The sequence below is a fragment of the Mchenga conophoros genome, linkage group LG18, assembly GCF_057382185.1.
Source record: "Mchenga conophoros isolate Kocher_MC1m ecotype Shallow Benthic linkage group LG18, M_conophoros_male_GT1.1, whole genome shotgun sequence".
NCBI lineage: Eukaryota > Metazoa > Chordata > Actinopteri > Cichliformes > Cichlidae > Mchenga > Mchenga conophoros.
Genome location: NC_140543.1, coordinates 30630313 through 30652572, shown reverse-complemented (window position 1 = coordinate 30652572; position 22260 = coordinate 30630313). Strand labels below are relative to the sequence as shown.

The window sequence follows — 22260 nt, the reverse complement described above, 5'->3', positions numbered from 1 at the left end:
CTAGCAAAACTGCTAAGATTTTACATAAGTCATAGCAGCTGTGTGCACATGCTTAGAAACCTCAGGCTTCTGAAAACAAAAACAAAAAAATCAATAACACTGCAATCCAGAAAGGACCAGGAGTAGACTGGAAGCAAAGCTCCTTTTAATTTTATAAGCAACGTTTAGCAATTACAAATCTTACTCAGGCAAACACCCATGGGACGGAAACAAGGATATAAACCTTGACTCAATAGGTCTCCAAACAAGCATTGAAAGAAATCAAACACTCATTTCATCTAAGTAATAATGGGGGGTGTGGGGTCTCCAATTTTCTGCTCCTCTTACAATCCCAACATTCTATGCTAGTGTTTGTACCTTTTCTTCCTGAAGCACATAGATACACAAATACTGACGACAGTGTCTGCTAGAAACGGAGGTGCTGTGTTTATGATGCATCAATGCTTTTTCAGCATTAAGTACACTCAGTTTCTGAGCAGAAAGTAATTCCTGTTGGGACGCTGCAACAACTGCTTTTTAGATGCCAAGTCAATGCAAAAATCTTGAAAACATGACATGTTTCTCTGTTGTACACCTAAAGTACCAAAACAACCCAAAAGTACTGGGATATTTTGCATTACATGATAAGGGATGTGATAAACAGCCAAAATTTAGAATGCAAAGAATTTCAGAAAAATTCTGAATGAAAGGAGAAAAAAACCTGAAACACCTGCTGGAGATTTCTTCCACTGAAAGGGAGTTTTTGCTTTCCACTGTTACCAAGGTGAGTAGGGTGTAAAACCATACAACACACTTATGACTTTCAATTCCTTTACCAACGCTACTTTATGATACGCTACTCTAAACCTTGTGATTGTATTGTATTTGATTTGGGAGAAATGCCCCCTGACTGTGTGGTGACTGGGCAATCTGAGTAAAGCGGAAAGAAATTTTATGATTTGTTTAACCGTAGGCAATTTGAACAAAAAGAAAGTTACAAACCAGGTCACTACAATGCACTCACCAAAATGAGCTTAATTAACACTTCTCTGATAGAACGCTAAGTGTGATTAGCCTTTATTAAGCCATAAACAAAGACCACATTTTGCAGACTGTGCGACTGACTTACAGGCACATAATGCAACTGCAAGCAGTATTGATGTAATGCATTATTAAATATATAAAAAATAACATCAAAGGGAAAAGAAAGTCTATAAAAATCAATATTTTTTAAAAAAGATATTACCAGTTTTGCATTACTTTTTTCACTCTGTACAGATACTGTTTTTAAGTTTGGACATTTCAAAACCGCCTGCTTTCAAGTCAGCATGAATATGTATTTGGGTGTTTGAGGGCATATTTGTGTGTCTGTGTGCAAACCTTCCAGTGTGCGTGTGTTTGTGGACTAAGAAGGTTTTCATTGGAGCTTAACTGTGACAGTCTTGTCTCCATTCTGCTGGCAGATCAATACTATAGTCGCAGATGACTGTGCTGTTACTGGGAGCCAGTTAGCACACACACACACCCCCTCAGCCACAGGCGTGTGTGACAGACAGAGCCTGTCTGTGATGGTGGAGGATATTAGTCTTATTACGAGTGTCTGGGTCTCTGAGTGACTCATGCTAACTCTGTGTGTTTGCAAGGCGGCAGGTTAAAAGGGCTTAACATGAGAATATACTCTCCACCACTCCACCACCACCATCCACCTCCAGCATGTTTAGCCTCCTGGCTCATCTTGTTATTCTCCCCCCCCCCCCCCCCCCCCCCCGTTTCCTCGTTCCCCCTCCTCTACTACTTTGCATCCAAGCTGGCTCCCCCCCCCCCCCCCCCCCCTTGTCCTCTTTTTCTGTCTTTACCTTTAAAGCTCCTGTTTTGCTTCAGGAAGCCAGACTCCATTTTCAAGTTTGTGACTGATTCTTCTAGTTCCTGTGCTTATTTGAATAGCCAAGGTGATAATTATGCCTCCCTAAATGACAAACAACAAAAAGTTCAAATACCATGTCCCACTACAGTTAGTAAACTCCACGACCACTTTTTAAAATAGATTTTTCATTTTAATAAGACTAAATGTTTTAGATAAGAGAAAAGTGACAGAAAATGTGTTGTTAGCTTGATTTTACTTATGAGGAAATCACATTGAAATGAACATCTCTGTTACATGACAGACAGGGCCAAAGCAGCACCTGTCCAAAGCAGCACATTAACATTCAACAAACACAACATAAATCAATTAAGTAAATTAATATAAATATAAAGTGGTCTTAAAATGGAACCCTGTGGGATGCCTTAAATTAGCTCATAAAAATCAGCCTTATCTAAGACGAATCTACAGGATAAAAAAATAGTTTAAAGACATGGACACAGTAACAACACAAAATGAATATCAACTATTTGAACTATTTGATCTGATGATTTAAAATTTGGTCAAATTGCACAGCACTGGGGTGTTTAGCAGAGTTGCCTCACAGCAAGAATATCCTAAGTTTCCTCCATCTGGTCCGGGCCAGAGGTTAGGTTAATTGATGATTTTAAACTACCCATGTGAATGTGAGTGTGAATGGTAGGCTGTCTCGTCATCTTAGCCCTGCGACAGACTGGCGACCTGTCCAGGGTGAGCTATGACAGCTGGGATAGACTTTTATCCTAGGATCATGAATCGGATAAGCAACAGGATTTAAAATGAAAATACATTACACTCCAATATGGCATGATTTATGAACACTTTGCAGTTGTAACAGATGCCTCTGAAAAACTAAGTACGCCCTTACTGGTTACACAAGAATCAAGAAGTAGCAGCCAGGTGATGTTACTCAAATAACCTTAATTAATTCATCAGTAAGTGTGACCATCTCTATAAATGCCTTTTATAGAAGTTTAGGCACTTGTGTGTTAACACAATGTCCCAAAATTCCCAGGAGTGGATGTCCTCATAGATTCAGAGGAATTGCAAAAAAACAAGTATATCTCGGGTATGTCTCAATCTACAGGTGTTATTTACATTGTTAAAGGTTAAAGTTCATGAAAGCACAATTTTAAAGAAAACTGAACGAGTGTGTCATGTTTGGACAAGAACAAACACTTCATACCAACTGTCAAGCACAGTGGTAGAGGGGTGAGGATTTAGGCTTGTTTTCCAGCCACTTCTGTCAGTGCAGATAATGAATCAATCATTACTCTGTATACCAAAGTATTCTGGAGAAAGATGTGAGGCCATCTGTCCAACAACTAAAGCTTGGCCCAAACAGGGTCATGCCATATAACAATGATTCCAAGCACACCAATAAATCTACAACACAATGACTAAAGAACAGAATCAACGGGTTGCAGTTGCCAAGTCAAAGTCCAGAACTCACTCCGATTGTGGGGGGGACCTTAAGAGAACTGCATAAAGTCAGAAGGAAAACTGATTACATCATGTTAATGTTGCTAGACATGGTTTTACAAGCTACTGAATCATAGGGTGTACTTAGTTTTTCACAGGACAGAGTCCTATGAAAACCTTTATTCGCACAACTTTTCATGTTTTCAGTGATAAGTCACATAGCTTGTAGCCCAACACACAGTACTGCAGTTACTGCAAGTAACAAAACAAGATATACCGCTGTAAGAAATCATGTAAGAAATAACTCCTGAGGTCAAGACTTGGGTTAAGTTAAAGTCTGAGAGCCTTTGTTGTGATGCCTACAATAACACACCTTGTTAAGTCTGTGTTAAGTCCCCATTTCAAGGTTTGTGACTCGATTGCATCATCTTTGCTCCCACCATCAAAGAATGATGTAATTTAAACCTAAACACAGTGTCTTGGGACATTTGCTGACCTGTTATTGTTTGGCATGACTTTAAAGACCATTCAACAATATAATAAAACTGTCCCTTGTAATAAAGCTAAAACATGTCCCTGTTGCCACAGTGTCCAAAATTGTATTGAGTTATAGCTAAATAAAAGCTAATGTTGCATTCAATATGTACAAATTTCAAACCAACTTCAATATTCCTTCCATTTTCCCCTACCGTCTATCCATTCATCACATCAAGAGGGAGAGCCCTCAATAGATCACACCCTGATGACCTTCTCCTTCCTCCCTTTTCTCCTCCCCTTCCCTCTACAGTCACTCCATCAGATCAATATGTAGAGTTCAGCATGGATCACACCAAACGTTAGTGTTTAAAATGTAACCAGCACCACTCCTTCCCATTTCCTCTGCCTCCCAGATCGATAGCAAGAACGCCGAGATGAATTCACCGCCTTCATCATCATGCAGTCAGTCTTGTCCGGATCGATAAAGGTTTGAAAATTAAAATCCTCATCACCTACATCATCATCTAGCCTGTCAACGATATAATTGTCAATATATTACCATATTTCTGAGCAGAAACAAGCATGGACATGAATATAAATCCAGATGGTGTAAAAAGCAGGAGATGAAGTGCTGAATGCACTGACATAATTCAATATCAAAGCTCTCTGTTAAAGAAATAAAGAAAGATGTTCACCTCTCAGTTTTTACACAGGGATTTTTATTTTAATTCAATGGAAACTTTTAGAGTCATAGCAAACCTTTGAAAATACCAGATGTTTTAGGTGAGCTGTGCTCAACATTTGGGGAATCTGACTGAAAGGTGGTGGCCTTTAAATAAAACTCTGAATTTCACTGACAAGATACCCACTCAGTGCAGTGACATTTTTATGGGCTCAAATTGTGGTCATAAATATTTTGTACTTGTAAATCAGTTTTGTACTTGTAAATCAGGATTTGTATGTGTAAAAAGAATTTGCGTGTGCGTAAAAAAGATTTGTGTGTGGACTTAGCCAAAAAATACGTGGAAAACTCTGTACTCAAGTTTCAAGTTACAAGTACGAATTTTGACCCTGTTTTTCTTCCTTTCATCTGATTGGCCAATGTCATGTCAATCACAAATGTAACTATCCAATCAGAGAACAGCTGGGTTTGGCTGTCGGAGGGGCTCTTTTTTGAACTGCAGGTCCTTGAAGGGTAATACAGTTTGTAGCTGGAGGATCTCTATGTAAATATCCGATAGAAGCTAGGTCCCCTAACTTTCAGTAGCTGTTGAAAGGATAAAGTTGTGGTATATCAGTGGTTAGATTAGATTATTACTTTAGGCTTAGTTTAACACAAGGTCAGGGCTGACCCGGGACCATGGCTGTGAGTCACAGTGCGCAGCATAAAGGTCCTTTCACATCGGACGCAGCATGTGCTGCTAATGCTAACTGCTAACTAAAAGCCAAGGATCCAGAATTTGTTGCACTGGCTGCTGAGCTCTGTGGGTTTTTGCAGCAGCTCTACCTGTAATAGATGCACCTGCTCCTTGTCGGCTCTATCTCTGACTTTATGTCCTCTACAAGAGTTTGGTTTTTTTGAAGAAAAACCCTGGTTCTTCAAATATTCAATAAAAACATGTATGCTCATTCATAACGAAGAAAGCTTTGTAACTATCCCCACTAGTGAACACTGTCATTTCCACAACACTGCCCCCCACCCTAGGTCCGCAGCGCTGTTGAAAAGGTTCCTGTATTAAGCATGTAAACCCGTGACACAAAAATCACCAAACTGAGACACCACAGACGGTTTTCCTTCGTGGTGATGAAGGAAAACGCTGGGCTGGCATGTAAAAGGGCATTTATTCCCTTCAAGTACCTGAAGCTCCATAAAGCACCCCTTCAATAGCCAAATCCAGCTGTTCTCTGATTGGAAAGTTAAATTTGTGATTGACATGACATTGGCCAATCAGATGAAAGGAAGAAAAACAGGGTCAAATTTCGTACTTGTAACTTGAAACTTGAGTGCAGAGTTTCCCACGTATTTTTTAACTAAGTCCACACACAAATCTGTTTTACACACACACAAATTCTTTTTACACATACAAATCTTTTTTACACACACACAAATTCTTTTTACACATACAAATCCTGATTTACAAGTACAAAACTGATTTACAAGTACAACATATTTATGACCACAATTTGAGCCCATACATTTAGAGAACAACATGTAAAGTGATTTCAGATGATGGAATTCATGGGCACGATCGAGAAGCCCGAGATGTCCGTACAAATGAAGAAAAAGTTACAAAATAAAACTTGGAGTAAAAAGAAGTAATTTCAATATTCACTTTGTTTTTTCAAACACAATGGCAAATGCGCTGCCGCAAAAACATTTACCTTTTTTTTTTATACCAAACATATTTTGCGTCCTGTGAATGAACAAATATGCAATGTGCTCAGTCAGGCCTTATGAGCTACCCTGAGCTTGTTCTAACCTTCAGCACGACATACTGGCAAATCTCAGATGTCGTGTGCTATTTAATCTGTGTACAGTTGCTGCAAGCCACTTTGCAACCTGCCTTGCCCAATTCTTTAATGCTATTCAAGCAATTTCTGACTTACTCGGTAGTCTGTGATGCCCGCTCCGTTCTGTGTGTCTACCTGCTGCTTTCCTTTTGGTTTTCCACGTATGCATGAAAGGGTGAGGAGGTCACAGAACAACCGTACCACCAAATATAAATAACTTAGATGGAATCACAATCCAACTTTGACTTAAGTGATCCTGCCAGAACTACAGTTTTACCCAATGAACTTTGGTAATGGTACAGTGCTACTGAACTACAGCTGTGTTGGCTATATTAAAAGACTATAATACAAAGCTATATTAGCAATAGTGCACGTGTTACATGTTTAAAGTGAATTAGAAAGGAAATCCAGTCAGTCTGCTCTTGTGTGTGAATGTGTGTTTAAAGCACTTTGGATAATAGCTCCATATAAATGCAGCCATTTTCCATTTATTCTGATCATTATGTAAGAGGTGCAGCAGCCCCTCACAAAAGCCAAATAGCTAGCAATAACATGTAATATAATAATATGCATTTTAAAAAAAAGAGAAAATAAAATAAAAAGGAAGTAAATAATAAAATGCCCAACCCAGTTCATCTGTGTGTTAAGTACAACAAAAAAAATATACTGGTTTCAATATTCCCTGGAGGTTTTTGAATGTAATTTGTAACAGGAATACAGTGCAGTGGGTGCAGAGCTGCTGAAAGCTGAGTCTGAGAAGCCTTATTGTGCCATTTGTAAAAATGTCTTATTTCTCCATATCCTGCACTGATGCAAAGATGACAAGCTCCCCATGAAGCACATTGTGTTTATAATTACAGTTAGAACTGGAACTCCTTGTCACGGCAAAGCTACGTTTACAGCAGAGTCTGCAGATTGGCTCTTTCCCCTCATCCTTCTGAGTGTGTCACCTTCTTCCCTCTTTATCACTTTTTTTCATGATCATCTGTCCCCAAAATCCTTTTAATGCTTCGCAAATCCAATTCCCAATGATCTAAAAGTTTGAAAGCACATAGTTAGGTCTGTAGCTGCAGCAGTGCCTACGGCGCGGTGTGACAATGAAAAAGACATTAACTCTGCTTCTTAAGTACACGCAGCAACTACAGTATACATCTGTTCAGTCAGCCTCAGCAAAGTGCAGATTTGCCAATCGGACTCTGAGAATATAATATGTGCAAAATCGGCTGCAAATGAATCAGCCTAATTAATAAATGCATGCGACTATGCTGTGAGGGAAGACTACATATGTCATCCGTATGCACATATAGAGTTAAATAGCTGGGTGCACACAGCTATTACTGTTTGGACAGTCTGAATTAATAAATGAATACACAAGAGTAGGCACAGAAGTGCAGAATTTGAATACAAATTTCCACAACACGGTATGTCCAGTACTGATGAATCATCGATGATTCAAAAAAACTACAGGCTTTGATTTATTTTTTTATTTTTTTTTAAAAGGAAAATCAAATATTATTTCATTCTCACATCTGATTGTTTGATAGGAACCATGTTCAGGCAGGCTGTTGAAAAAACAGACTGCAGTCACTGACAGGTATAAGCAGAATAACAGCTTTTAGTTCCCTATTTGATTTTTCTTCTTACCTAGCTTAAGCCCAACAATCTAAGCTAAACCAAGCTTACTTACCTTACAGTCATAACCCTCAAGCCTCACATTCTGACTCTCATCACTGTGCTGTTTTAAAACCGGATTCATCTGAATGAATTACACTGAACACTCGTTATAACTGACATCTCATATACAGGTGAGGCCTGCTTTATTGTCCTTTTGGGTCTAATGTGGACCATAACATAAAAAAAATCATGTTATATTGATTAAAATTTGAAAGTTTGATGCCATTTACTGAGATCATGGATCAATTTTCCATCTTGCTGGACATTAGGAAAAAAATGCTGTTTTTTTCTGCATTTTTAGACATAGAAGCTGTGTCCATCTTTTATATACAGTAAACATCAGAGCACTAAATACTGCCTGGCATCTCCGCCTGCCTCCGCCGTCTCTTTCTGCTTCCTCTTGATGAGATCTTTTGATGTTGAAAAGATGCATTTCTATCACACAGTTAGCATATCAAAGCAAACCAAATAACAGTTTACTCAGTAAATCCATGTTGTGCAACAACAAGAGGTGACTCCAGGACTTGAAAGTTTACTAAGGTAACTAGACTGAGAAAAAAATCAAATAGGCACTCTGGGAATTAATTGCCACCTAGTTCCATCCAAGCTTTGGGGAAATGTTTTTCTGTGATATAATCTGTTCATGATGCGATAAGGCCACTTTGTATTAATATTGTTTGTTTGAATTTGCTTTTGATTCTAAATGCACCTCATTTGTTTGATTTTAGTTTGGTTTTACCACAATTTGATTCCGGTCAGCTCAATTTTCAACACTTCTTGGAGTCACTTAGCCTGACTAATGACCAGAGAAATTCTGCAGCTTTCCATCACTGTAGACAGCTAATGCATGTCTACTCTTAAAAAGATTTAATAGCTCACTGTAGCTTTAACAAAATCTGATTTGCCAGTAGAACTATTAAGCTGAGGCTGTTTGATGAGAACAACTGTCTATTATAGCTGTTATTTTTGTAGTTTCTACTTTCAGACTCATCGGTTCACTTCCTAATGAAACTGTGTGTGTAAGCCTCCTTGTTTGACAAGGCTGATATTTACCTCTTAGACTTTCTGTAATGCTCTGTATAGCCAAAGTCCATTCTTCCGATTACCTCAAAGAGGAAAGACTTTTTCCCTCCTTCGGGTCTATTAGGGACCTTTCCTAGAAAGCAGTTTTTGAATGTAATAAAAACAGGCAGTAGCTCTTAGTGAAGCCTCTCCTCTTTGCAAACATCTCTGTTAGTGGATTTGTGCTGAGGGAGAGAGAGTCACACTGCTGTGAGTCTAAGCTGGCAGAGCCTTGACAGCTTCTGGGTAATGGGCGCTCACTGGGCTCGCCAGACAGGTCACATTTTCCCACCAGACGAGTGACAGTGGGTCTCACTGGGTGCTCTGGTTACAGCCAATACTTACACACACACGCGCGCACATACATACACACAAAAATGAACATGCACATGCGCGACACACATGCAGTTACCATTTAGCAGCCAAAAAAGCAAGTGGCCGTGCATGTGATTACCTGACAAATGTTGCAAATGAAACAGCCAAAAGCAAGTAGCCTGACATGGGAGGCGGCGATCCATAGTGGTGCCACCAGAGAGATGGTATCTGTAGCTACTGAGGGTATTCTCGCTGTCATAGGTCCACTTCGATGATTAGATAGAAAGATGGTGGCCAGGGAACAGTGGGATAAATATAAAGAGGCCACTCTTGTATCCTAGAGTTTGTCCTACTTTGCTATATTTCAAGTTACAAGCTAAAGGATTCTTAAGATTAAGTAGCTGGGTAAGATACGATTCAAGCAGCCAGTCCAGTGTTGGTTTTAAAATGTACAAACACTCGGCCCTAAGCTAGTCCAGATCTGGCCGGTGACTTTGTTTTCATTTTGTACAACCAAGCCAAAGTAAAAACCGCTACAGGACACAAAATAATAACGCTGAAATGTACTGCTTGAGCAACAAAGCACTGTTTGTATAGATCAGAAAGACAGCTGACAGCATGTCTGTGTAGGTTCTCAGTCATCCAGGACACGTTAGTCTTGAGGGCTTGAAAAGACAGTAACTGGACTTATTTAGGTTTGTGAAGATATTTTTCCTTCGTCCAGAAGGATTCCTCAGATGTGAAACAACTGATGGAGAGTCCCACGGAATTAAGGGTTAAATACACACCTAAAGAAGTTCAGGCGCCTTCTTTCCAAGCCCTCAAGACAGCTGACAGGTTGAAAAGAGCTGGAAAAGATGATGAGCGAAATGTAGACAGAACTAAAAAAAAATATGGAAGGACATAAACTGACATCAAAAACGGAGGTCAGAGGAGAAGAGATGATAAAAGTGAACACGAGGGAAAACATAATAGCAAGAGAAGATGAAGAACGAGAAGAGCAGCTCTCTCTAGAGCCAAAAATCGTGGGGAAAAACAGGGACCGAAGCTTTTTAAGTGCTGTGTATTCAATATTGAATATCTGCAACCAGAATTGCACTGAACGCTTCTACTGATTAGTTTTATCTACTCTAACTGTGGTCAAAAGAACTCTTTGCACAGACAAAAACACTGTCTCGGTTTGACTGAAAGAGTAACACACACACACTGTGGATTTGTACTTTTTGAAGCGATAAAGCAGCAGCATGTGTCGCAGCAGACACTGTGACCTGTGGTGACTGATTAAGACCGGAAAGAAAGGCAGAGCAGTAGAACTCATTAGCACCTCTGAAAGTCTTTATTTTCTGCAACACAACAGGAGCAGATTCCTGAACGGCCAGCCCTCCACAGCCATGTGGTCATTCTTAACACTCACTTTGATTTGAAGTTTTCTTTAGCGACTGTCTGCAAACAGAACTTCATCATACTGTAGCTTCCTGTTAGACATATCAAAGCCAAACATTCAAGACAAAGAGATTCAGGTGAAAAGACATCTGAAATAATCTATAAGATTAACAAAGAAATTTGTGACAAAAAACCTTTATTATTCTAGTATAGTTACATTTTTCTTTCATAATGTGTTGTTAACACAGGGTAAGCCCAAGAAAGGCCACGCTGAACACAGCCCCGTCCTCTATTGTTCTGCTGCTTTCTATCTTTCACCGCCATCAGCAAGATGTGTCTGAAAATTCTACACAGCTATTGTATTATCTTTGGTCATATCATATCTACTGTGCCTCAATCTATAAACTTGTGGTTTATCTGGGTGTAGAAACTAGAGTTGCTGCTGCTTTGGGAAAGACAATAAGATGGTCCGTGATGGATTTGTCCAACAAACTAATAGAAAGAGAGTAGCTCCACACATCTTGATGATATTACAGATTAGCTGGCTTCAGATAGAGTTATCCTACAAATAACACATTTTATTTTCCGCATAATTAGTTTCTAAGAGAGCGAGAGAGAGAGAAGGGGGGGGGGGGGTAATTGAGTTGATCTTCGTTATTTGGATAATTACGAGTTGAAAAGATATGACTAATCTAAAAAGCCTTAACTGTTTCTTTTTAATGCCCCTGATCATGAAGAAATTGTATAGCAGAAGGTTCTTTGTTTTTTTTTCACACAAGTATCAAATCAAGAATTAAACTTTAGAGTTGTACAGAGTTTGTAAAACTTAGTATGACCACTTTTACTCTTCAGCAAAGCTTAAACACTCTCAGGCAAGCTTTCCTGAAATCTCTTTAGGTGTTCCTCAGGAATATTTCTCCAGGCTTCTTAAAGGAGATTCAAAGATCTTCTTTGGATGTTTTTGCCTTTTGTTCTGTTCTCTGTAAAGATGATCCTACACTGCTTTAATAATATTGAGGTCTGAGCTCTGGGGAGGCCAATCCATGACTGATAGAGTTCCACTGTGTGTTTTTCTATGTAGGTATGCTTTTACTGCATATCATGCTGAAAAATAAATACTTAGCCAATCAGATGCTTTCCTAAAAGTACTGTATTGTGAATCAAATCACTTTTCTGCATTTATAATTCAATCAACTTTGACAAGATCCCCCAATAGCACTGGCTAAAATATCCAATATCCAAAGAAGAACTTCAAAAGTCTTTCAGAAAGCTATTCCTCAAAACTAGCTTAAAAAAATACAAGAAAGTCTGGTTTACTGGGAGCAAAAAAATAAATAAATGAGGTGTGACTCAAGATTTCTGCACAGTGCTGATCATCTGTACCAGACACTTGTCACACTTTATGCTACACAACTGAGAACAGTGGCTAGGTAATCTGGAACATGCAAAGTAAGAAAAGCTGAGACTGTTGCTAATATATAATATGACTTCTATACTGGGTGCTGTTTTAGCAACACATTGGTTTAGAACACACTGACTGTTAACAGCTACATTTTTCTTTAGCTATAATTACATATTCTAATTTGCCAAATGAGGCAAAGCAATCTGTGTCATGCTAACGTTAATCTAGCTAAAAGAACAAATAGAAGAACAAAAGAACAAATAGAAGAAAGAAACAAAAAGTCAACAAGAACAAACGTTATGGATCAAAATGACAAACAATTAACGGCAAACGCTGCAACAGTTTGCATTTTTACGTTGTCTGCGCTGCTGATGTTAAATTAAAGTTTGTAGCTTACATACAGTTTCAATATGTTTCACCACAAATGCTACCAAGATGAATTCCTGTCCGTGTATTGTAGCTGCCGATTATATTTTGACCCCTCTGTTCTCTGGGACAAGCAGTGATGAATAAAACTATTTGGAACAGCAGCAATACTAATGTTTCAGAGGTAATTGAACAATAAATCCAACACGCTTTAGGCACTACAAACCTCCAGCATATTGCCGTGCTGGACTTGTGTGTTTTGCCAAACCATTTGTCCATTTAGTAATTACCCCGCAAGTCAAACAAAGTGGATGGCCTATAAAATGGAAGACAGTGTAATCTGGAGGACGCTCTGCCCCTCACTAAATAATAAACCCATCTAATCGAGTTTGCAAGACTGCAGCATTTATATCTGCGCGCGGCTGTGTGATGAAGTGGAAGACACGTCTTTCCGGACTCTGCACCTTTTCCCATCCCACGTTGCCGCCGTTGCAAATGCGGCCCTGTGACAGCGCAGAAGAGCTATACGTGCATCAGTTAATTAGACTTGTGAATGAGTCAGTTTTAGACCATCTTCCTGCTCTTTGTTGGTCCACCCCTTAAATTGAAATGAGAATTACAATACGGGCAGATGAGTAATTAGTCTGAGCCGGACGGAATCCCCACTCGCTTAACGGAATCAAAGAGAAGAAAAGATGATGGATTGTGCACATCTATTTATGTGTGTGTGTGGGAGACAGAGTGAGAAAGAGAAATGAAGACGGAGGCTTTAATCGTGTTCCACTGTCCTGAGAGGAGGGCTAAGTGCATTATCACTATTGTGTCAGCAGTGCAGTTTTCACGTTGGGACCAGTATGGAATGTGTAGAATGTGTTCTTCAGGCTCAGAGCAGATATTGAAGCTGCCGTCTAAACTCAATCAGAGGCAGATAATATAACAATGCTTTATGTTTTTCGCCCGTGTTATCAAAAAATATATAAATAAATAAAGGAACAAGACGGCCCCGCACAGCACAGTGGACTCTGACAGTGGAACATCCTTTAGAAAGACCAAAAATAAATAATGCTGCAAAATGATTTTGCTGTCTCGGGTGCAGTGAGGAATTATTAAAAATATCAGGTTTACACAGCAAATTCAAAAGTGTTAAATTTTTTGGTGTTAATAGTCTCCTTGCAAAAGTAGAGTTAATTTTACTCTAAGTAGAGTCACATTCTTTTAATGTAACTCTGAGGTGTAAAATGATAGTAGTTAAAATCGAGTGTTAAAAATGAGTGTTTCTCTGTCAAATCTGGAGGTGTTAAAATGGAAACATTAACTCTTGACCTCTTAACTCTGAACTCCTAGAGGGGCTATGACACCAACAGAGTAAATTCACAGACTCCGCCCCCAGCACGACTCCAATCGAAGCTGAAGTGAAGCCGTTTCAGAACATTTTGCTCTACATATTTGAGTTGTTTGCCATGCTTGGTAAGTCATTTTTTCAAAGATTGTTTCAATTATTATTAGCTTTTACTTCTGTGGCTCTTTGGAGTTGAGACAAAGCTGTGTGAAAGGCATTAGCCATGTTGCTCGCTGATAGCATAATATTCTGTTTTAGCTAGCTGAAAGGTATTGTTTGCGGGCAAATACCACAGCCTTGAAAAAAAGCTTGCATGTGAATTTTCAGTCAAACTTTTGGTCAAATACACCTAAAACAATGTCTAGAATGTGAAATGTTGGTATAATGGTGCTACTTGAAGCCTGAAAACGATCGCCCATAAAAAAAAAAAAAACGAGCAAACAGCAGTAGCTGACGTCCTGACTGGGTTCTACGTTAGCATTTAGATCCCTCCAGAGTTTTGTGCACACGGTTTAGGTAAAAATGAAAAAGGTTGAGGTTTTACATTTAGTTCAGTATTACCTGTTGCCTGTGTCCTTGTCTTTTGGGAAAATACTTTACACAAGTAATGGCTCAAAGAGGATTCCTTTTTTTTTTACTGTGCTGCAATTGTTTACTGGATTATTTGTGCCATTAATTAGTGTCAACTAATTTTTATTCGATCTCCGCACAGGATATGCTTGTGAAGATGGAATATGGGGGAGAGCAGAAGTGTGTTGAAGTTCCACAAAGTGATGAATGAAGGACATGCATATTGTATTGAAGAAATAAGTGTTGAGAATGCTGTTATTTGCATTTACAATGTCATACCTTTTGATAAACAAAATTCTAATGAAAGTGAGAACATGTATACTGTTAGATCTTTCAGAAAATGTTTTGAAATTGTGGTGCACAGTTCAGAATAAATGTTTTTCAAAAACCATTGCATCTTTTTAGTAAATGTTTATTTCCAAAAGAAATTTCTAGAAGTTCAGAACAGTAAAATTCCCGCTTTTTAGAATGAATTAGAAGATAACTCTTACGTAGTTAAACTAAAATACTCTTTGAGAGTTTATATATAAACTCTTAACACCAAGTGTTAAATTATCAACTCCAGACAGATTTGGTGTTTAACACTAAATCAGAGTTAACGTACCAACTCTCCAAAAAGAGTTAAATTAACACTCTCTGGTGTGGACCCATATAGACACTTTAATAGTGTTGAAATCAAATCCGACAGTGTTAATTTGGACATGCTGGATTTGCTGTGTATAAGCAATGTTACCTCTAAGCCAGCGGTCCCCAACCTCTTTTGCGCCACGGACCGGTTTATGCCCGACATTATTTTCACGGACCGGCCTTTAAGGTGTCGCGGATAAATACAACAAAACAAAAATAGTACCGGTACCGAAAAAAAAGATTTATTCATAACACACGTGAAAAGACCCAGGAAAACCGAGTTAACAATAAAAACAATAACAAAATAACGCTGAAAACCGATAAAAACCCTGACAAAAATACATTTCACACCTGAGCCTCAACTCTCGCGGCCCGGTACCAAACGACTCACGGACCGGTACCCGGGGGTTGGGGACCGCTGCTCTAAGCTGCGCGCATGCGCAATTGTGCACTGCTGGCTCGGTCTCTGATCACAGAAAATCTGCGTTGGCACACAAAAAAAATCTAACCTGAATTGAAATTAAAATTAATACTTTAACAATTCTGTTTTTTAGTGTTAGTCAGTAAGTGACTGGCTGCTCCCGTATGGGATTAGAACAATGCCGCCTTATACCATAGTCCAGCCAATAATGCGATTCACATTCGTATATACGCAGCTAATCAACGTCGTGGGCATGCTGTTTTAGCTAGCAAAGCGGCGTTGCTGATGTGGAGTGAAGCCACGTTTCCTATTGGTTGAAAAATGTACTATGCGGACCAATCAAAAAATGATATGGCAACATGGCATTTAGTTGTTTAGGAAGGGGGGGAGTTTTAGGTGACGGCGGTGTTTTGAGATTTGAGAGATTTGGGACATTTAGCGCAAATCTTGTGTAGTTAGTGTGTAGCAGAGGTGTGGACTCGAGTCACATGACTTGGACTCGAGTCAGACTCGAGTCATTAATTTTATGACTTTAGACTTGACTTGAAAAAATGTTCTAAGACTTGTGACTTGACTTGGACTTTTACACCAATGACCTGGGACTTGAATTGGACTTGAACCGGTTTACTTGAAAAGACTTGATATTTCACCCCAAATATAAAATTTAACATGCATATTATATAGAGATTGAAAATGTGACGTCATTCAGGGGTAAACAGCAAAGGATTCTGGGAACTCGTGGCAAGAGGTACTAGCGCACACAGGCTTTCAATTGAAATCAGTCACACAGCGATAAAAAGAAACACAAAAATGTCAAGAAGCCGTTGTATTATTAACTGCAATAGCCGGTTGCATGACAGCCACGGGAAGCCGACGGGTAAAGAGATCGGTTGTTATCGGATTACGTCATTGAAGAGAAATTGTTCGAGCCATGTTTCCGAAGTAACAAAGACGCGACGGATGGCCTGGATTGCAGCCATTCAAAGATCAAATGTAACGTCCCGGAACACTCCAGCTCACAGGTTAGTCTGCTCCAAGCATTTACACGAAGGTCAGTCTGCTGTAGTAGTTAATACGTCATTTTCATAACATAATTTGTGATATAGGTTACAAACAAGTCTGGCGCTGAACAGAAATTGTCGCGCTATACTCCTTTATTGTGCATAAATAGTGAATTGTCCTGACACAATATTGCGTTTCGCCTCTGTTATTATGGTACATTGAAAAAAACATATACTTTTATTCACAGGGTAAAACAGGTTTTTTGTATCACTAATTGCCCAGTACGATTACAGCATACAGTATTATTGTCACTGCTACATTTCTGTGATGCTACCAGAAATTATTTCCACTACAAATTAATTACCGTTGAGCTCAAAGGTCCTATTAATAAACGGTTAAGGAATGTGTATTTATGAAGACAATTTGTGAGACTGGTAAACTTATGATACGTACGATGGTCTTTCGTTCTACACAGTGCATTTCAAGGTCCTGTACCCATCCGTCGGTAAACTGTACCTGGGGCAGTGACCTGAAGTTACTAAACTTCATTCAATTCAATTCAATTTTATTTATATAGCGCCAAATCACAACAAAAGTCGCCTCAAGGCGCTTCATGAGTGTGTGCACTCACTCCAAGAACCGTATAATTATAAATATGCATATAAATATGCTACGATGAGATAGCTGACTTCATCTAACTAGCAAATGTTGTCCAGGCTACGTTGGTGATACAGTTTTTTTTAATGTGTATGATATTTTTGTCATGCGATTTTAAAGCCAGTCCTACAAGCGCATCCAAGAATAACATGCAGCTTATCTCAGAACTGTCGGTGAAAATTATTCTTGGAGCTAGGTTTAATTGAGCTGCATTTTAAAGAGGTCCAATTTCACAATTTGTGTATATTTTCTAAGTTCACTATTTTGTCATGTGTTGAGAAAAACACAGATTTTAAAATTACATGGTCTAATATTTACATTTAGCATAACTGCAACATTATTTTTATTTATTTATTTTTTTTTTTAAGACTCGAAAGGACTTGAAATTCAAAGTTTCAGACTTGTGACTTGACTCGGACTTTTACACCAGTGACTTGAGACTCGACTCTGACTTGCCTGACATTACTTGAGACTTGACTTGAGACTTGAGGATAAAGACTTGAGACTTACTTGAGACTTGCAAAACAATGACTTGGTCCCACCTCTGGTATGTAGTGTAGTCAATAGTTTTGTTGAGTGTGTCAGAACCATGAGGCGACTGCTGAATGTTACAGGTGTTACAGGAGTCACACATCTCCTGTTGTCAGGCCTGCAGGTATCAGGCTGTTGTTCTTCTTTATCTCATAGTGGACAGAAATTATTTTTTGGAGTGGCACAAATAATTTGTGTGGCATCAAATTTGCAGAACAGCTGATTGTTCTGTAAATAGTTTGAAATGTTTATTTGAAAAAACGCCTTGGCTGCATTTTTAGGTAAACAGCTGCAAAAACTTTGTTGTTTGCATAACTCAGTTACTTTTTTGAAGAAGTAACTATATAATTCATTTCCTTTAGAGCTTTATTTAAAAAAAAAAGAAAAAAAAGAAAGTTGTGTTTTCAAAATTGGAGTTCAAGTTTCAACTTCCAATAGTGTTAACATACTACACAGGTCATGAACAAGATTTTTTTTTATTTTCATTGTAAGTGGGCTAAAGCACTTAATTAAAAGTAGTCTAACATAAATGTAAATGCTGTAATTTGATTATTTTAATAAACCATGTAACTTGGATGGATTCGATGCTGGCGGGACCACAGTGCACACGTCTGCTGTCGCTCACAGTGGTCCAAGGGATCGCTCAGAGAGTTTGTGTGTCCGCTCAGACACATGAAAAATTAGAGGGAACATTGCTTATAAGGGTTACAAAATTCTTCATATTTGAGCGTCCATTATAACGCCTTTGAACGTTAGTCAGGTCACATAATCGCATCGCGTCTACATTACCTCTCTTGAAATGATGTGTCAATTTGGCATTAGATTTCTTTCAAATTCAAATCCTTCCAGGGAAATGAGATCGTTTCTCACGCATAACTCTCAGCATCAAGGCACAGCGAGTAGTTAATGTGCAGTTAAAAGCTTCAGGAATGCAACTCGAGCCCGTCAATAAACGTTAAGCCTGCCAGTAAGGTTTTGACAGCACATCTAGAGTTAGGTTCATTAATGGTCTCAAGCTTTTTTTATATACTTCTCCTTAAAATGACTCTGAACTGAGCAACATGTGTTTTACACCATCACAGCCTAATTGCTCCATGTCTTTGTCACCTCCCTGTTGTTATTCTGTGCACTTAATATGAACAGCTGAAAAAGACTAAGAGGCGACAATGGTGAACATGTGTTCTTTACATGGGTTCAGCTAAGGGGATCGTAATTACTAAACGTGTAAAAACCTGATAGCAATTCTCGTGTTGTTAAATAACACAAGCAAGCAAAGCTATCATTTCCTATAAAAGGTGTTTAGGAGGCAAAAGGGAAAAATTGTTTAAACTAAATTTTAATTAGTAGAGCATCAGGAACATTTCCTAGTCAAAATATAGTGCATTTAAAAACCCAATGATTTTTTTCACTAATAAATGAGCCTAGCCTAGTTGACTGCCTTGAGTTGTGCTGTTTCAAAGCTGTACTAATCAATATTTTCATAATACAAACAGGTGAAATATCCAAGTGTAGTTGGGAAGGGATTGTGAATATAGATCCGCAGTAAATTACTGACAGTGGGCACTCAGCATCTTAGTCTGTTTGGTTTTGATGTCTACGGTTCTGCAGCACCTCAATAAAAGCTGAACCCTTGTCGGTTTGCTGGTCTGAAGCAGTCAGGTGTGTGTTAACACAATGCCAAGGAGGAAAGACATCTGCATCATTGCTACCCATCAATCTGGGAAACATTATAAAGTCATTTCCATACAAAAAGTTCAAGTCAACTGGAAAACATTCAAGACTGTTGCCAGTCTTCCCAGAAGTGGACGTCACAGCAAACTCCAAGGTCAGACCGTGCAACGCTCCGAGAAAGTGGAAAAAAGCCCAAGAGCTACACCGTAGACTCTACAGGCCTCAGTTAGCAAGTTAAATGTTAAAGTTTATGATAGAAAATTAAAAAAAGAGTGAACAAGTATGACTTGTTTGGAGGGGTTGCTGAGTTCTACATGCTACTGAATCACAAGGTACACTTAATTTTACACAGGACTGCTTCTCGAACTGGAAGGTTGTTTTTTCTTCTTCTTTACCCTCATAAATAAAACCTTAGAACTGAGAGAGGGTGCACAAGTATGACTTAAATGGTTTTGATGCATTCTCAATCATCCAGGTAAGAAAACCTCCAAGAGGTTATTCTGTTCATCTGGACGTAGCATTTTCAGTGGGAGAAACGTTTCGTCACTCATCCAAGTGACTTCTTCAGTCTCCTTCTTCAGAGACTCAAGAAGTCACTTGGATGAGTGACAAACAATACAATGAGTGCTACATACAACAGCATTTATGAAATATTAGCAACAATCGCTTAAACTAAGATGCATGGAGATAATAAGAGTAATATATTAAAGAGCAATTTATAGAGTAAATTATTAATGTTTACTGGCAAGTTAGGTATAAAAAAATCCAGATAAATGGTAATGTTTCTTAGCGACTAGCTGAAGTATAATTAGTTATTTTTAAGCTATCATTTTGGCTATAGTCAATATGTAAACACTGATTTTTACTGTCTGTTCTGCTCCTTCTATTGGTGCCTTAAATATAAATGTCAGCTAGAATGTAACTATCTATCTAGGTACTGTAATAATGCTCCCTGCATTATTTAAATGCTATAATCTAATGAGATACAAGCTCACTTAAAGTGAGCTTTTAAAAATAATAATAATATGTAATCTAATTACTGCTGCACTGTGCACACTACTCGACTGCACTATAACAAACCTGAAACATCACATCAGCACATCTCTGTGTATGTTTAAACTGGGTAAAAGAAAGCAAGCAACATTGGGTGCAGCGCTGCTCTCTCCGAGTTCAAAAGCAAATCACTACAGCGCGGTTACCAGCACACCGATGAATTTTGGACACGAATCAAGGAGTGTTTCTCTAATGCGAGCAGCTGTATAGCTAGTCACCTGCGAGAGTACAGCTGACACACACAGGTAGAGTGTACAGAAGATAACCTGACAGGTGTTGGACACACAAACACGTTCACACGCACACACCTGATGCTAGTCATGCTTCCAGTCTCAGAGCCAAGCTTGCATCTCTCCAGCTGACTGGCGACAATCTGTCGTTCGGCTTCCAGCTCCCTGGTCAGACGTTCAAACTGCAGCTCCTAGAAAGAGAAAGAGAGACGGGGAGGGAGAGCAAGAATGTGTCAAAACAATCTGTCTATTTATTTACTGTCACGTTTACAGTCATCCTGAGCATTAGTTTGGCTGCGTTCTCGCTGACACATTTTTAATTGTTGTGAAATGGACTCCGCAGTCTGTGGTGGGAAAACAGGCCAGATATCGCTGCGTCTGCCAAGTTTCACACTGCCAGATATTCACAGAGAAGAGTTTGACATGTTGCAAAACTGTGACACCAAACTCAAACCATCACAAATGTGACATTTGCTATTGTGCCACTGAGGAAAGTCATGGAACAGCAGAAGGTTTTGGGGGAGAAGAATTCTGCTATTTTTGACATATAGTGTCAAAAAAGTTGTAAGCATTACTCTAATACTTGGCTCATCTATGCACTGACACCCGATGGATTTATACCCTGCTGGTAGGCATATGCTGGTTGATATTAATGGAGTGGTGGGAAAAAAGTTGTCAGTCACATCTCACAAAAAAAACATTCATTCCCCCCTCCCCGCCCCCAATTGTTCTAGGATAACAGACAAGAAGGACAGCCCTAACTGTCCAGCCAGTGTGACGAAGAACTTCAGCTGCAAGAACATCCCTGGGGAAATGCATGTACCATGTTAAAGCTCTGCACATATGTATCTATGAGGAAATTGTGAATTCCCGCATACTCTAAAAATATGAATATGAAGAAATGGGCCCATTGAGATAAACAGCTGGTGACACCAATTCTCCAGTGGAGTGACATTACACCACTGCAGAAGAGATTGCAGCAAAATGATCCAGTCCAAAGAGCAACAAAGAGGATGTGGAAAACATGATGGACATAATGTAGTATGTTTTATGTATTTAATTGGATGGTTTTCTATCTTTCCGGCAGACCAGGAGGTTCAATGTTTTTTTTTTTAAAGGCCGTGCTTAATGGTTATTTCCACTGCAATTGCGTCACATTAGCTACATTCACACTGCAGGTCTTAATGCTTAATTCAGATTTTTTGATCAAATCCGATTTTTTTGTCTGCTTGTTCACACTACAAATAAAATGCGACAGTAAACGCGCTCTAGTGTGAACCCTCAAAGCGGCCCGCATGCGCAGAAGAAGACGTCACACACAACGCGCTCTGTTTAGACCCAGAGTAAACAATGGCTGTATCCCAATTCAGGGTCTGCAGCCTTAAAGTACGCAGCCTCAACGATCCTCAAGGGCCGCGTACTCAAAGACCGCTAAGGCCGGAAGTGCGAGGCTTGTGAAATGGGACGGTCTAGCCTCCGTCGCGCTGCCCAGGTTGCCTAGCAACCATGATACTAACAGCTGGAAACGTGTCATACAGCTTTGTTTGACAGACATGAAGGAGAAAATCTTTTGTTCATTTGTTTGTTTCTTTCTACATGAGCTTTGATCATTCTCTGTAAGATTAAGGTCAGCTATTGAACGGCGTATATTTTAAAGTAAAGGCCTTA

The 22260-nt window shown here is 39.1% G+C and overlaps 1 protein-coding gene across 9 annotated transcripts in view; it reads right to left on the bottom strand.

Moving 5' to 3' along the window:
* The window catches only part of ctnnd2b (catenin (cadherin-associated protein), delta 2b), a 244366-nt gene that overhangs the window by 141353 nt on the left and 80753 nt on the right, over positions 1-22260 (bottom strand). For all 9 annotated transcript variants that reach the window (XM_085255835.1, XM_085255837.1, XM_085255839.1 and 6 more), the window contains one exon: positions 20671-20783. In XM_085255835.1, coding sequence (XP_085111961.1) covers positions 20671-20783 — 113 coding nt within the window. The remainder of the gene's footprint in view (positions 1-20670; positions 20784-22260) is intronic.